Raw genomic sequence first — 17,714 nt, 5'->3', positions numbered from 1 at the left:
AGGACTGGAAAGGAAAAGGGAAGATGCCAGTACAAGATGGTGGGGGAAGGGAAGGTGTACAAGTTTGGAAGTGAATGGTGAAGCCAGGTTTGTGGGGAGGGGGATGAAGTAAGAAGTTGCGAGGTAACAGGTGGAAAGGGTAAAGGGTATAGATAGTATCTTGGAGGAGAGTGGACCATGAGAGAAAGGGAGGGAGGAGGTGGTAGGTGAGGAGAAGAGGCAAGGGGGAGCTAGAGTGGAGAATGGAAAAAGAGGGGAGGGGGAGAGGGGTAATTAGTGGAAGTTCGAGAAATCGATGATCATGCCATCAGCTTGGAGGCTCCACAGGCGGAATGTAAGGTGTTGCTCCTTCAACCTGAGTGGCCTTATCGCGCCAGTAGAGGAGGTCACGGATTGACGCGTCTGAATGGGAATGGGGATTGAAATTAAAATGGTTGGCCATTAGGAAATCCTGAATTTTTGCGGTTGGAACAAAGGTGCTCAACAAGGCACACTCTCACCCCCTCCCAATCTCTGTTGGGTTTCACCGGTTGCACCGGGAACGCCGGATATAGTAGAAGACCCCTACAGTTTTGTAGATGAAGTGTTGCCTCACTTGGACGGACTGTTTAGGGCTCTGAATGGAGGTGAGGGGGGAGGTGAATGGGTAGGAGTAGCACTTCTATTGCTGGAACAAGTGCCAGGAGCGATTTACATGTATTTGCATTTTGGGAAATAAAAGTGATGCTGTGCATAAGATATTTAACATTTTTGCCCACTTGATCTATTTTTTAAATGGTTGGAAGAAAAGTTTGATTTCAAACAAAAATTATGTGTGAACATTGAGGTTAAAATTAGTATGACTGTAACTGGAGGACTCGAGGCTAGGATACGTTTGTTCTTAACGTAGTGAAGCAATAACATGAAAGCCTGAATTATTCATCAGGTCAAATTGGTAACAAAGGTGAACTAATTCAGTCACTATTCTTTTAAAGTGAATTAAATTAGCTTTTCTGATTAGTTGCAAGTACAGAAACCTTACCTGTTGTGCTGCCTTCAGACCATAGCTGGCAGGTATTCTTGTTACTAGGCAAACAACAGGGATTCTGCAGATGCTGGAAATTCAAGCAACACGCATTCAAGCAAATTCAAGCAATTCAAGCAACACTGGACCTCTTCCTAGAGATGCTGCCTGGCCTGCTGCGTTCACCAGCAACTTTGATGTGTGATTCTTGTTACTAGGTTCACTATTGGCTTCTGGAAATTTGGATAACAGTGATAGTTAATGGTACTGAAGATGCTTGGAGCCATTTCTTGCCTCAGTTGCTTAAGTTGCACTGTAAACTGGTATCTCTTCTCTGCAGGTTAATCATCTAGGATTATAATCGCTTTATAGATCAGAATCATAATATCCCGCATGGAACTAATTTGCCCCGGTATCTTTCTCATTCTGCATTGCTTTGTATGAATCATCTTTTCAAATATTTACCCTATTATTTACTGAAAGCTGCTGTTGAATTTGGTTCTGCCTCTCATTGAGGCAATACATCTTGGATCAAACCACGATACCCTGTAAGCAAAAACCTAAAGCTTGCAATACTTAAACTTATCTATATATATGATCCTTACCATGTGTTTTATTTTGAATGTTGACATATTTGGTGACATACTACCTAGAGCTACTAAATTTATTACTTCTGGGGAATTAAGAATGATGTTGTTTAGTACCATCTGACGTTCATAAACCATCCTACCTTCAAACACTTACATACCCATTGGTAATTAGTCTCAAGATTTATCGCTGTACTCTCTCGGATTACTTACTTATAGACTTAAGATCTTGTACGGCAAAAGAAAATCTAGCTAACTATAAAATATTTTGGTTTTCCTCTTAACTATAATGGCAACTTTAATGTGTCTTGCTTTTGCAAATTAACAACTTACCAAAGTTTTGTTATTTTCTCCCTTTTTTTCACTTGCAATACTCTTGTGGACGTGGTGGGAAATAACCATGCCAATGCAATGTTGAGGGGATGCTGTCCTCTCAAAGTTGTGACTTCTTTCTGGACAAGATATAAAATCAAAAGGTCTCTCTGTGTCCAGTGGATATAAAAGATATCATGGCACAATGAATAGAAGTGAAGGCTGCTTTTCCCTGGTGATGATCGTGGTGCTGTTTCTTTTATACTTTGTTATGTTGAATATATTTCACTATTTTTACCCTGCATCTTTTTACTCCTTTCTGTTTGGATCCCACTTTCACTATCTGGCTTAAATAAAAGTTGACTTGTGAGTTTGGGGAGAAATCAGTGAGAGGCCATCAGACAGATCCTGCTTCCGGTTTCTGTATGTTATTACCTAACACAGAGGCAGATTCAGGACATCAAAATCGAATCCATTGCAAAGAGATTCCCATGGCGAATGGGCTCAGGCAACTGATGCCTGAAAATGCTATCAGAAACAAGTGAGCTACAGTGAGCATTATCAATACCAAGTAAAGAGATACCAATCTTTTGTCATAGTAATAGTAATAGAATAGTACTGCACAGTACAGGCCCTTCGGCCCACAATGTTGTGCCAACTCTCAAACCCTGCCTTCCATATAAGCACCCACCTTAAATTCCTCCATATACCTGTCTAGTAGTCTCTTAAACTTCACCAGTGTATCTGCCTCCACCACTGACTAAGGCAGTGCATTCCATACACCAACCACTCTCTGAGTAAAAAAAACCTTCCTCTAATATCCCCCTTGAACTTCCCACCCCTTACCTTAAAGCCATGTCCTCTTGTATTGAGCAGTGGTGCCCTGGGGAAGAGGCGCTGGCTATCCACTCTATCTATTCCTCTTATTATCTTGTACACCTCTGTCATGTCTCCTCTCATCCTCCTTCTCTCCAAAGAGTAAAGCCCTAGCTCCCTTAATCTCTGATCATAATGCATACTCCCTAAACCAGGCAGCATCCTGGTAAATCTCCTCTGTACCCTTTTCAATGCTTCCACATCCTTCCTATAGTGAGGTGACCAGAACTAGACACAGTAATCCAAGTGTGGCCTAACCAGAGTTCTATAGAGCTGCATCATTACATCGCGACTCTTAAACTCTAGCCCTCGACTTATGAAAGCTAACACACCTTAAGCTTTCTTAACTACCCTATCCACCTGTGGGGCAACTTTCAGGGATCTGTGGACATGTACCCCCAGATCCCTCTGCTCCTCCACACTACCAAGTATCCTGCCATTTACTTTGTACTCTGCCTTGGAGTTTGTCCTTCCAAAGTGTACCACCTCACACTTCTCCGGGTTGAACTCCCATCTGCCACTTCTCAGCCCACTTCTACATCCTATCAATGTCTCTCTGCAATCTTCAACAATCTTCTACATTATCTACAATACCACCAACCTTTGTGTCATCTGCAAACTTGTCAACCCACCCTTCTACCCCCACATCCAGGTCGTTAATAAAAATCACAAAAAGTAGAGGTCCCAGAACAGATCCTTGTGGGACACCACTAGTCACAATCCTCCAGTCTGAATGTACTCCCTCCACCACCACTTGCCTTCTGCAGGCAAGCCAATTCTGAATCCACCTGGCCAAACTTCCCTGGATCCCATGCCTTCTGACTTTCTGAATAAGCCTACCGTGTGGAACCTTGTCAAATGCCTTACTAAAATCCATATAGATCACATCCACTGCACTACCCTCATTTATACTCCTGGTCACCTCCTCAAAGAACTCTATCAGGCTTGTTAGACACGATCTGCCCTTCACAAAGCCATGCTGACTGTCCCTGATCAGACCATGATTCTCTAAATGCCCAGAGATCCTATCTCTAAGAATCTTTTCTAACAGCTTTCCCACCACAGACATAAGGCTCACTGGTCTATAATTACCCAGACTATCCCTACTACCTTTTTTGAACAAGGGGACAACATTTGCCTCCCTCCAATCCTCTGGTACCATTCCAATGGACAGCGAGGACATAAAGATCCTAGCCAGAGGCTCAGCAATCTCTTCTCTCGCCTCGTGGAGCAGCCTGGGAAATATTCCATCAGGCCCCGGGGACTTATCCATCCTAATGTATTTTGACAACTCCAACACCTCCTCTCCCTTAATATCAACATGCTCCAGAACATCAACCTCACTCATATTATCCTCACCATCATCAAGTTCCCTCTCATTGGTGAATACTGAAGAGAAGTATTCATTGAGGACCTTGCTCACTTCCACAGCCTCCAGGCACATCTTCCAACCTTTATCTCTAATCGGTCCTACCTTCACTCCTGTCATCCTTTTTTCTTCACATAATTGAAGAATGCCTTGGGGTTATCCTTTACCCTACTCACCAAGGCTTTCTCATGCCCCCTTCTTGTTCTTCTCAGCCCCTTCTTAAGCTCCTTTCTTCCTTCCCTATATTCCTCAATAGACCCATCTGATCCTTGCTTCCTAAACCTCATGTATGCTGCCTTCTTCCACCTGACTAGATTTTCCACCTCACTTGTCACCCATGGTTCCTTCACCCTACCATTCTTTGTTTTCCTCACCGGGAAAATTTATCCCTAACATCCTGCAAGAGATCTCTAAACATCGACCACATGTCCATAGTACATGTCCCTGCAAAAACATCATCCCAATTCACACCCGCAAGTTCTAGCCTTACAGCCTCATAATTTGCCCTTCCCTAATTAAAAATTGTCCTGTCCTCTTTGATTCTATCCTTTTTCATGATAATGCTAAAGGCCAGGGAGCGGTGGTCACTGTCCCCCAGATGCTCACCCACTGAGAGATCTGTGATCTGACCTGGTTCATTACCTAGTACTAGATCTAGTATGGCATTCCCCCAGCCGGCCTGTCCACATAGTGTGACAGGAATCCGTCCTGGACACACTGAACAAACTCTGCTCCATCATGTGCCAATCAATATTAGGGAAGTTAAAGTCACCCATGATAACAACCCTGTTATTTTTGCGCCTTTCCAAAATCTGCCTCCCAGTCTGCTCCTCTGTATCTCTGCTGCTACCAGGGGGCCTATAGAATACCCCCAGTAGAGTAACTGCTCCCTTCCTGTTCCTGACTTCCACTCATATTGACTCAAAAGAGGATCCTGCTACATTACCCACCCTTTCTGTAGCTGTTATAGTATTATTGACCAGTAATGCCACTCCTCCTCACCGTTTTCCACCCTCTCTATCCCTACTGAAATCCAGGAATATTGAGAATCCATTCCAGCCCTGGTGCCAGCCAAGTCTCTGTAATGGCCACTACATCAAAATTCCATGTATGTATCCAAGCTCTCAGTTCATCACCTTTGTTCCTGATGCTTCTTGCACTGAGGTACACACATTTCAGCCCTTCTACCTTACTGTCTTTACACCATTTATTCTGCTTCTCTTTCCTCAAAGCCTTTCTATATGTTAGAGCTGGCTTTACTCCATGCATTTCTTTCACTGCTCTATCGCTCTGGGTCCCATCCCCCTTGCATATTAGTTTAAACCCTCCCGAACCATGCTAGCAAACCTACCTGCAATGATATTGCTCCCCCTCGAGTTCAGGTGCAACACATCCAATCTGTACAGGTCCCACCTTCCCCAGAAGAGATCCCAATGATCCAAAAATCTAAAATCCTGCTCCCTGCACCAACTCCTCAGCCACGCATTCAACTGCCATCTCCTCCAATTCTTCCCATCACTGTCACGTAGCACTGGCAGCAATCCTGAGAACACCACCCTTGAGGTCCTGTTCTTCAGCCTTCTGCCTAGTTCCCCAAAACTCAAACTTCAGGACCTCATCCCTTTTCCTGCCTATGTCGTTGGTCCCTACATGTATCACGACTTCTGGTTGCTTTCCTTCTCGTACCAGGATGTCGTGCACCCGATCAGAGACATCCCGGACCCTGGTACCTGGGAGGCAACAAACCATGCAGGTGTCCTTTTCACGTCCACTAAATCTCCTGTCTGCTCCCCTGACTACAGAGTCTCCAATGACGACAGCTCTCCTCTTCTCCGTCCCACCCTTCTGCACCACCGGGTCAGACTCAGTGCTGGAAGCCCTGCCACCAGGGTTCACACCTGGTCGGTTGTCCCCGCCAACAGTATCCAGGACGGTAAACTTATTATTCAGGGGAATGGCTACAGGGGTGCTCTGCACTACCTGTCTGCTCACCTTTGCTTCCCCCCCTCTGACTGTCACCCAACGACCTACTTCCGACAGCCTAGGTGTGACTACCTCCCTGTAGCTCTCATCTATGACTGCCTCATTCTCCCTTATGAGTCGAAGGTCATCCAGCTGCTGTTCCAGATTCCTTACACGGTCTTCCAGATCGCCCAGCCGCGTGCACTTCTGGCAGACGTGACTCTGCGGGAGAGGGGAGTTTCCCCAAGACTGCCACATCTCACATGAGAGGCACATCACCATCTCAGGAGACATTGTAAAGACTAACTGCGAGCAAGCTTGTCCTCCATCTCTTCTCGTCGAAGCCTCTTGAATCAAAGCCTCAAAGCTCCATTCCTTCACTGGCCCACTCACGCTCTGGCCACTTTCCACACTTTCTTGTTTCTAATGGTCACTGTTTAAGGAGAGCTGAATTTTTCTGCTTTAATGTCAGTATCCTTTCAGACAGTGGTGGGAATTGAATCCTGGTCCCCTGTACTAACCAGTATGCTACTGTGCCATTCAATGAGATTACCCCCCCCCCCCAAATTCTTTAAATTCCAGCGTGTACTGGTCATCGAATGCTCCTTGTATTTTAACCCTTTCACTCCTGGGATCATTCTCGTAAACCACCTCTGGACCCTCACCAATGCCAGCACCTTCATTCTTAGATATGGGGACCAAAACTGCTCTCAGTACTCCAAATGGGGTCTAACTAATGCCTTATAAAGTCTTAGCATTACATCCTTTATGTTCTTATCGTCTTGAAATAAATGCTAACATTTTGCGAGTGATTCAATCTTCAATTGACCTGCACTAGGACTTCCAAGTCCCTTTGCACCCCCCCCCCCCCAAATTTATGAATTTGGTCCCTGTTTTGAAAATGAGCTGTCTTTATTCCTTATACTAAAGTGCATAACCATATGCTCCCCAACACAGTATTCCGACAGCTACTTTGTCCATTCTCTTAATCTGTCCGAGTCCTTCTGCAGACTCCCTGTTTTCTCAATACTACCTGCCCCTCCACCTATCTTTCTATTATCCACAAGCTTGGCCACAAATCCATCAATCCTGCCATCCAGATCATTAACATATAAGGTGAAAAGTAGCAGGCCTAACACTGACCACCCCCTCCCCCACCCCGTGCGACTCCACTAGCCACTAGCAAGTGGATGCTCTGGATAGGTTTTCTTACTATTTTTCATTAAACTGCAGACTTTAACCTGTGAAAAACATCGTTAGAGATAGTAAAATGAAAGGCATGCACACTACTGCCCTCTCCTGTAGCTTATTCTTCTCTAAAATAGCCAGCAGAGTGGAAAATTGTAACAGTACCCTGACTGTCCACTTATTACTGCCTGATTTCTGAAATTATACCCACATTTTAAAACAAAATGCCCTGAGCCTCAGCCACCAGAGTAGCCCCTAATCTCATGAGGTATTTGGAAATAAACAGAATTTGTTTCATTAATGTTTCACAGGACATCTAAGAAACATATTTTTGTCTTTTTTGAATGTTTATAGTTCTTTTGAGGATTGAATCAGTGAAACCCAACACATAGGAGCAAACTGAATATAAACTTTTTCTCCTTTTTGTATTTACAGAGTGACTAATGAAAAGGAAACAGCTGTGATATTTTCTAGACCAAGGAAGTATATCCACTCCTCTGGCTCTGAGCCCCCAGAGCTGGGCTATGTGGACATCCGTACACTTGCAGAGAGTGTGTGTCGCTATGATCTAGATGACATGGATGTGGCCTGGCTAGAGCTGCTGAATGAAGAATTCAAAAGAATGGGTATGTCTTCAACAGACCTATTGGAAATGTAGCTGTCTCCCTTGTGGCTAAGTTTAATAGTCTCGTTGGTTTATAAACTGCTATATGAATGTAAGTCTTTCACAACACCCCTCAGTGATTTACAGTTCATGGTATATTTTGTGGTGGTGTCACTGGTTAACACAGGCACCCTCACAGTTAGGCCCTCCAAATACAATGGGATAATAACAGATCAGATAATATATTTTCATAAGTGCTTCCTGTTGAGGTGTGAATGTTGTACTGAATACTGGGAGAATATCATTGCTGACTTCTGAATTATGCTGTGACAAAATGTCATTCCAGCTATAATTTCACATTCTGTTAATAGCCTCCTCCTGCTCAAAGCAATGATGAGATTGTCAGCAATACAATAATTGTACTTCTAAATTAGATCATTGCTGTTATACGCTTGTCAGTGTTATGAAACATGCAAGTTCATATGCTTATGAATTTCCAAGTAAAGACTGTCTTAACATTTGCTATGTTTCCAGTCAGTGCATCTAGATTTGGTTTGCTACTTCACTGTAATACAGGAGTACCTGGTTTCAGAGTTAAGACTCATCAGTACAGATCTTAAAGATATTTTGCACTAATTTTGCATAAAAGAACGGGCAATTGCGGAATAAAATTTCATCCCTGTTTGCCTGTGATAAACTTGAATGTACAGCAAATGGATCTGCTTTTGAAATTCTGTTCCATTGAAGACAAGCTAAGTGCAGTGTGCAACTGTTTATTAAATTACATGCTTAGGACTACAACAAAAAAAAGCTTGCTGGACATGACCAATATTTTGCTGTCTTTTAGAACTACAAGAATCTTACTGATTACTTGCCTCCTGTTAAATAAATACATTGTGATATAGGCCCTGTGATTAATGCTAGGCAGTAAAATGTTCAATCTATGCCAAGTTAATCTGTCAAAATTTGAGATTTTCCAGTTTGGATCAGAATATGAATGACTTCATTGTCTTAAGTAGTTATGATGAGGAGCAAGTTTAAAATTTATTTTCTGTTATAGAACTCTTGTTGATGTGGCTGATTTAAAATAACATGAAAGACTTTTGCTCTTTTTATAGCTAATACAGTATAGCCACACTACATGTTTGTGAAATGAGATTGTGTGTGAACGAGTACTTAAAAATGCAACATTTTTAATAATGTGAGGAATGCAGGCTGTTGCTGCTTTGTTGTGCTAAATGGAGAGAGTTTTCTGAGGCAAAGAAATAATGCAAGATTAATGTTCTAAACTGATGGGTTATCTTGTTCCCGTTTAGTTTTGTTTATACGGGATTTTTGTAATTGTTCTAAGAATCATAATGATGTTGAGTTAATGTAACACTGAATTGGATAAAGTAAAACTGCTACTTAATCTGGAAGGGTGTGGATACGTGACAATTCTGTGAAGTTAAAACCCATATTTATGGAATAGATTAGAAGATAATTTGTTGTGAAATTTTACAGTTGGAGATTCCAGTGGAAATGAAAGTCCAGAATGGTTATTCAGATCTTAAGTTGCATGGTTAGGGAACCCACATATTGAATCCCTGATTTTTTTAAATGCAGAAAACTTGTATTTCCTCAAAATTCTGTGGTTGGCAGTGTGCTGTGCAATGCACCACTGCTGCTGTGTGGTGCATCTCACAGTACTGCTCAGGGGCATATTTGCAGGTAATAAAATTTTGATCCGAACTGGCAAAATGGATGTTTCCCAGTTAACTGTGGGATTTTCTTGCTGTTTGGTCTGGCACAGTTGCCTTAGCAGAAATGCAAAAAAAAAACCTGTGAAGTATGTAAGATTATGCTACTTAAAGAGTGTATAAAAGTCATGGTGCTTAGCAACACTTAGAGAATAGGTGCCTTTATCCCCTTTACTCTCAGGATCACTTACTACATTCTGTTGACAGATGTACTAGTTAATTTGCACATTTATTTAGCTCCTATTTTGCTTCACTTGCATGTCAGCATTGTATTTCTCATCTCTTGGTCAAAAGGTTAGAGGTTCAAGTCCCACTCCAGACAGTTGACAAAAAAATTCAGGCAGATGCTGCAGTGTTTTGCTGAGGGAATGATTCAATAAATTGAAGCTTTGCCTGTTCTCTCAAATATAAAAAGATTTTTCTATTTTGAAAAGAGATCCTTATTGTGAAAATAGTGGAAAAGTTAACTTTGGTATCCTTAACAATATTCTTGATCAACATCACAAAATCAGATTAACAAAGTCAAATAATGCACTACAATGAAAATCACATTATACATAGCTTTGGAACATTCCAAGGTCATCATACTTATTATATAAATGAAATTTTTAAATCCTTTTCTGTTATATAACATTGTTCCTCAAAGTCTAACAGTCTGAAGGGCTGCAAAAAACCCTTTGTCATATTTTAAAAATTACTTGAATGTTGAGATGCATAATAACAGACCCAGAGTTATACAGCAGAGAAGCAGATCCTTTGTCTGACCAAGCTCATGCTGTCTACTACGTATCTAAATACAAATCCCATTCCATTTGACCTACTGGCTTTTGTGCAGGAGCCTTGGGCCCTATTCCCACAGATTCAGGAACAGTTATTGCCCTACAACCATCAGGCTTCTGAAACAGTGTGGATAACTTTAATTCGCCGCTGTTTTGAACTGATTCTATGACCTACAGACTCACTTTCTAGAGCTCTTCACAACTCGTGTTCTCAGTGTTATTTTTTTATTTGTACATTGGCTTTTCGTTGTTCTTTGTTTGGGTAGAGATTACATAAATTACATACAGCCCAAAGGAAGAAGCTATCACCCAGTCTGGCCATCCTAGTCCTGTTCCTCCTCTTTGACAGTGGTGGGTCAAAGAGATCGTGGGATGGGTGGTAGGGATTCTCAACAATGTTTCGGCCCTTTGTCTGCAATGCTGTCAATAAATGTGACAAATGGGGGAGGGAGACCCTGGTGATCCTCTTGGTCGTCTTTACTTTCCTCTGTACGGTCTTGGGGTCCGATACCTTGCAGCTTCTGTAACAATGAGGCAGTAGACAGGATACTCGATGGTGCTCCTATAGAAAGTTGATAGAAAGGGGCGAGGAGCCTTAAAACAACTCAATTTCCTCAGAAAGCACAGATGCGACTGTGCCTTCTCGACTGCTGAGGAGGTGTTGTGGATTCAGGTTAGATCGCCTGTTGTGTACACACTAAGGAACTTCGTGCTCTTCACACTCTCCGTGACAGAGCCATTAATGTGCAATGGACAGTAGGCGACCTGTGCCTTCCCAAAGGCCACAATCATCTCCTTTGTCTTGTGCACGTTGAGACCTCGGTGGTTGTTCTTGCACCATTTGGCAGGACTCTTTACCTCCTCTATATTTGCTGGCTCATCGTTATTGCTGATGAGGCCAACCACTGTTGTATCATCAGCAAACTTGCTGATGTAGTTTGAGGTGAATCTGGCAGTGCAGCCGTGAGTCAGCAGACTTAACACACAGCTCTGGGGGCACCAGTGCTCAACATGATGGAGCTTGAGATGTTGCTGCCAGCTTGGGCTGACTGGGGTCTTTCCATCAAAAAGTCCAAGATCCAGTTAAGGAGAGAGTTGTTGAGTCCGAGCTGGGACAGTTTACTCACCAGCCTCTGAGGGATGATCGTGTTAAATGCTGAACTGAAATTGATGAACAACATGCTGGCATACGAGACATCATTTTATAAGTCTGAGGCCATGGCATCATCAGCGGATGGTTTGAGTGCTAGGCAAACAGGACAGGGTCCAATGTAGTTGGAAGAGGGAATTTTATGTGATCCATTACCAGCCACTGAAAGCACCTCATGATTGTTGAAGCCAGTGCCACTAGGCAGTAAACCTTTTGGCCAGTTACTGTCACTATCTTGGGCACCGGGTTGATGGCGGCTGCCTTGAAACCTGCAGGGACAGTAAACTGTCTCAGAAAAATATTAAAGATGTCCGTTAAGCCCCCTGTTACCTGGTCTGTACAGTCCCTCAGCAGCTGACCAGGTATGTTGACCAGCCCCGCAGTTTTGCATGGTTTACCCTGGCTAGGATCCTCCTCACCTTGGCTGCAACCAGACAAGCCGCCTGTTCCTCAGGGGGAGCGGGGGCTTTCTTCAATGTCCCATCATTCAGTGCTCAAATCAAATCATTCAGCCCATCAGGAAGGGAGGTGTTGCTGTTGTTGATGCGCAGGGTGGACTTGTAATCAGTTATAGTCTGTCTACCTTGCCATATGCGCCACATCTCCCTGGTGTCACAAAGGTGTCTCTGAATTTCCTGTGTATGCTCATGCTTTGCCTTCCTGATGACATGGAAGAGTGTGGCTCTTGCTGACCTTAGAGTCAACCTGTCCCCTGATCTGAATGCAGCGTTTCGATCCCTAAGCAGTGCATGAACCTTTGTAGTCAGCCACGGTTTCTGGTTTGTCCTGGCAAGTGTAGTGTTTAATCTCGGTTACATCCTCATTGCAATTTCCTATGTAGCCAGTCACCGATCTTGCATGTTCATCAATATTGACCTGTTGATCATGGGTAGCCATCTCCCTGTCCGTGCTTTCGAAGCAGTACTGCGCCACTGAAATTGTACCGTCTGGCCAGGTCCTGATCTCCCTGTGAACTGGTTTGACTCGCTTAACCAGTGGCCTGTATGCAGGGATTAGCAAAGCGGATATATGATCTGAGTATCCGAACTTTAGTGCAGCAACAGAATGGGGCAAATTGGATCATTTGTCATGGTGCCCAGTGTGATGAGTCTTGAGTAAGTACTCTGGAAAAAGATCACTGAGGCCCTTAATCAGTGTTAAATGTGAAAATTTCCGCAAATGCTTGCGTAGCAGGTAATCAAGGATGTGCTAGTGCAACTTAGGGATTTCCAATTAAGATATGAATTTAGTTTCTTCTTTTCAATTGCAGACAACAAAACATTTTGACATTGAAAATACATATTGTATGTTGCCATAGGCATTATATGATTCCCTACTAGAATTGTTCAAAATCATATGTCTCATTTTTCCCAGTTACTATTTCTCATGCACAAAAACCTCAGTAGAATTTTTGTTTGTTTGCCCATGCTATGAAGTAATTGAATGTTATTTAATAACACACTAAACAGAAACCAAAATAAGAGAATCTAATTGCTGTACTCTCAAAATAGTAATAAGCACCTGTATAACTTGAATAATTGTCACTGAAATAAAATTGTTTTCAATAGACATTCTATGCTTGGTCTCCTGATCAGAACTACTTTGCATTGTGCAGTTTTTATGTGCACTCTGAAAGGATTTTTATCAAAAATTCAATCCAGACTCTCTGAGTGCACCTGATCTTAGTCAGGGTCTTCAGTCTTGCTTTGTTGTTAAAGGGCTGCTACATCTTTCTCATAGTTTCTGATTACTCAACTCCTTTCGACAGCTCTAGCTGATGTCCGGGTCTTCCTGTCTCCACCCCACTCATCATCCAGCTTGGAGCTAATCGTTTTGTCAGTCTACATCAATATCTAGTTTGTTTTCTACAATACTTCCTATTCTAGGGAGCGCAGTGTCTGGTGTTTCACAGAGGTGGAGAGGGTGTTTCCTATAGTTGGGGAGTCTAGGGTCAGAGGTTACAGCCTCAGAATAGAGGACCATCCATTTAGAGCAGAGACGAGGATGCATTTATTTAGCCAGAGGATAGTGAATCTGTGGAATTCATTGCCACAACCAGCTGTGGAGGCCAAGTAATTGGGTATTTAAGGTGAAGTTTGATAGGTTTTAATCAGTCAGGGTGTCAGAAGTTACAGGGAGAAGGTAAGAGAAGGTAAGAGATAATAAATCAGCCACGATGGAATGGCGGAACAGACTCAGTGGGTTGAAGGGCCTCATTCTGCTCCTGTATCTTATGATCTGTCGAATAAAGATGGACAAACAAGTATCATTTGTGGCAGACCAGTAGACTGTCAACTAGATATGCATCTTTGCACTATGCCTCTTGAGGAAATTGTTGGTTGCTTGGTTAATTAACCCATGAGTCTCTGGATTGTGGGAGGAAACCAGGACACCCAGAGGAAACGCCTGCAGTCATGGCAAGAGTAAAACTCCTTACCCTAAGCAATGGGAATTGAACCAGAGTTACTGGTGCTACTTTACTCTGCTGCCCCCCCTGCCTTAAATATACATAAAGACTTAGCATCCACAACGGACTGTGGCAAAGAATTCCACAGATCCACCACCCTCTGGCTAAAGAAATATTTCCTCGTCTCTATTTTACTCAGACGCTCCTCTATTCTGAGACTGTGTCTTAGACTCTTCCACCACAGGAAACATCCTCTTCACATCCACCCTACAAAGGCCTTTCAACACTCGATAAGTTTCAATGAGGTCATCCCTTATTCTTCTGAATACTAGTGAATACAGGCCCAGAGCCATCAAACGTTCTTCATATGACAAGCCATGTTGTGGTGCATGTTGCGCCCTGACCAACACACCAAAGCAAATTCCTAATAGATGTAACTGCATATGGCAAATAAAATTGAACCCTTGAATAGATTCAAATGCAAATAGGAAGTATTCCATGTCTCTCATTAATAAATTGTAAACTGAAACTTACAGTCCCTTTCTACTGAGGGTTTAATCCAATGTGTGTCTTAATGATTATTGAAAAAAGTTACTGGACATATTTGGCCTCAGGTGGGAGAGCCCTTGAAGAAGTGTTTGAAGAGCCCTGTATTCTGAATTCCACCATGCAGACATGTGAGGGAACTATAATGTAAAAGGTGACTGAGCGGGATAAATCTGTTTTTATAGGAAGAAAAGTAAATGAGGGTTCAAGTTAGTGTATGTGTATAATCAAAGTACACATTGCTGGAAACTGATTGAGCAGGTTGGATGCCACTGATTCACACGGAGAAAACAAAAGACAAAGGAAACTTGATGGCATGACATCTCCAAATCTATTAAACTGCTTTATGGTGCTTGACAGAATTGATTGGAATTGTCTGAATTTTAACAAATGCTTCAAAGCAGCCAAGTAGCTCTTGGGAAGGTATTAAGCCTTTGTTTAACGTTGTCCATTCATCATGCTGCACATTGTCTTGCTGTGGCTTGTCTTTTATTTGTAGTTTTGGACTTATATGATTTCTTCTTGAATTCAAAACACCTAAAATGTATTAAGTTTGTACATTTTTTCTTCTTGTAGATGTTAACAGCATACAAAAAAATATTGTTTATCTTTCAGCCAGTTTGAATGGGTGAGGTGTCCAAAATGATTTTATGTTCTAAATACAGTTGTAAGGAGCATCCTTGCTCCGTTGTCTTGGGAACAAGGGCTGGCACCTGTTCAGCTGTCAGGAAAGTTTCAGCATCTGAACAAATGCACACCGCATGATTATAATACAATTTTTTTCATTCAATCTATCAGGGATGGCTGAGTTAGATGAATTCACCATGGAGAGGGTCATGGAAGAACTGGAGCGGAGATGTGATGACAATATGAACCATGCCATTGAGACAGAAGAAGGTCTCGGGATTGAATATGATGAAGATGTGGTGTGTGATGTGTGTCAATCTCCAGATGGTGAAGATGGCAATGAGATGGTTTTCTGTGACAAGTGCAACATCTGTGTCCATCAGGTAAGATTACACGCATTCAAGCACGTTGCAGCTATTTTACTGAATGAGTTCATTCATTCAATTGGAAAACGAGCCTGTGATAAAATGAGTGCCTCTCCTGTTATCAAGCCAAGCATGAAAGAAATTTGACAGTGTACAAAACCACTTTGTTAATTAATGTCTTGCATTACAATAGTAACTATAGATAAGCATGTCTGCAGGTGGTTTAAGCAGATGTAACTAAGGTGCATTACTAATTATGTAAGGAAAGCTTAACTAAAAGTAACATTAAGGGAAGGTGTCTAAACCTTGAATTGAGAACAATCCTTTAAAGGCAGAGCGAGAATTCCAAAGATGGTAAGTCACATTGCTGTACATCCTAGGTAAAAAAACAGATAAAACTAGAAACACTCAGTGGGTTAAGATAGTATTTGTAGGAAGAGAAACAAGAATTGATATCTCAAGGGAAAGATTCTTCTATCAGAACAACCTAACATTATTGGTGACATGCTGTGGAGATGGCTGAAACTCACAGGGTTTTAAAAACTGAAATGAAATGTGATGTGGCATTGAGTGATTTAGAGTTGTCAAAAATATTAAAATGTGTTATTTTGGCAGGCAGAAAGCCAAAGTGGATCAGTTAGGAAGTGAATAATGAGAAGTAGATGGAGTTTATCAGGAGTAGAGAACGGATGGACAGCCACTAAGACATTGGCTTAGACAGAGACAGGGGCACAAAACAATGGGAGATGTGGTTGTCTTGGGAAGGAAGAATTGCAGAAGTGAAGGCAAGCAATTTTGTGATAAGGGAATGAATGGTTTTAGTTTAATAAGGTTCCAGGATTATGGGTGGTTTAGAATAAATCAAATCGAAAGGCTTGGTTTCTGTGGCATATCAGTATACTAAGTTTGTTACAATTAGACCATAAGATATAGGAGCAGAATAAGGCCATTTGGCCCATTGTATCAGTTCCTCCATTTCATCATGGCTGATCCTGTTTTCCTTCCTGCCTTCTCCCCGTACCTCTTCATGCCCTGACCAGTCAGTAACCTATCAACCTCTGCCTTAAATATACATAAAGACTTGGCATCCACAGCTGCCTGTGGCAAAGAATTCCACAGATTCACCACTCTCTGGCTAAAGAAACTTCTCTTCACCTCCATTCTAAAAGGACACCCCTCTATTCTGAGGCTGTGTCCTCTGGTCTTAGACTCTCCCACCACAGGAAACATCCTCTCCACATCCACATTATCAAGGCCTTTCACCATTCGATGGTTTCACTGAGGTCACCCTTCATCCTTCTGAATTTCAGTGAATACAGGCCCAGAGCCATCAGACGCTGTTCATATGACAAGCCGTTCAATCCTGGAATCATTATTGTGAACCTTCTCCAGTTTCAGCACAAACTTTCTAAGATAAAGGGAGGGTCACAATATTCCAAGTGAGGTCTCGCCAGTGCTTTATATAAGTTTCAACATTACATCGTTGCTTTTATATTCTAGTCCTCTTGAAATTAATGCTAATTTTAATGCCTTCCTCACTACAGACTCAACCTACAAATTGACCTCCAGGGAGTCCTGCACAAGGACTCTCAAGTGCCTTTGCACCTCGGTTTTCTGTATTTTCTCTCCATTTAAGAATATAGTCAGCCCTTTCATTTGTTCTACCAAAGTGCATGACTATACACTTCCCAATACTGTATTCCATCTTCCATTTCTTTGCCCATTCTTGTAATCTGTCTAAGTCTTTCTGTAGCTTCTACTTCCTCAAAACCACCTGCGTCTCCACCTATCTGCAAATTTTGCAAGAAAGCTATCAATTACATTATCCAAATCATTGACATATAATGTAAAATGTATCAGTCCCAACACAGACCCCTGTGGAACATCACTAGTCACCGGCAGCCAACCAGAAAAGGCTCCCTTTATTCCCACTCTTTGTCTCCTGCCAATCAGCCAGTGCTTTATCCATGCTAGAATCTTTCCTGTTATACCATAGGTTGTTAAGTAGCCTTATGCATGGCACCTTATTAAAGGCCCTCAGAAAATCCAAGTATACAGTATCAAGCGATTCTCCTCTGTCTATCCTGCTGGTTACTTCTTCAAAGAATTCCAACAGATTTCTCAGGCAAGATTTTCCCTTGAGGAAACCATGCTGACTACTGGCCTATTTTATCATGTGCTTCCAAGTACCTAGAGACCT

At 42.3% G+C, this 17,714-nt stretch overlaps 1 protein-coding gene across 1 annotated transcript in view; it reads left to right on the top strand.

The window, feature by feature from the left end:
* Positions 1-17,714, top strand: part of LOC134345653 (protein Jade-1-like) — a 160,737-nt gene that overhangs the window by 117,391 nt on the left and 25,632 nt on the right. Inside the window, 2 exon segments of the mRNA XM_063046662.1 lie at positions 7,733-7,923; positions 15,321-15,532. Of these exon segments, the coding sequence (XP_062902732.1) occupies positions 7,733-7,923; positions 15,321-15,532 (403 nt within the window).

The sequence above is a fragment of the Mobula hypostoma genome, chromosome 4 (assembly GCF_963921235.1).
Source record: "Mobula hypostoma chromosome 4, sMobHyp1.1, whole genome shotgun sequence".
In the NCBI taxonomy this organism is placed as follows: domain Eukaryota; kingdom Metazoa; phylum Chordata; class Chondrichthyes; order Myliobatiformes; family Myliobatidae; genus Mobula; species Mobula hypostoma.
Note: the sequence above shows the minus strand (reverse complement) of the source record. Positions and strands in the feature narration are given on the sequence as shown.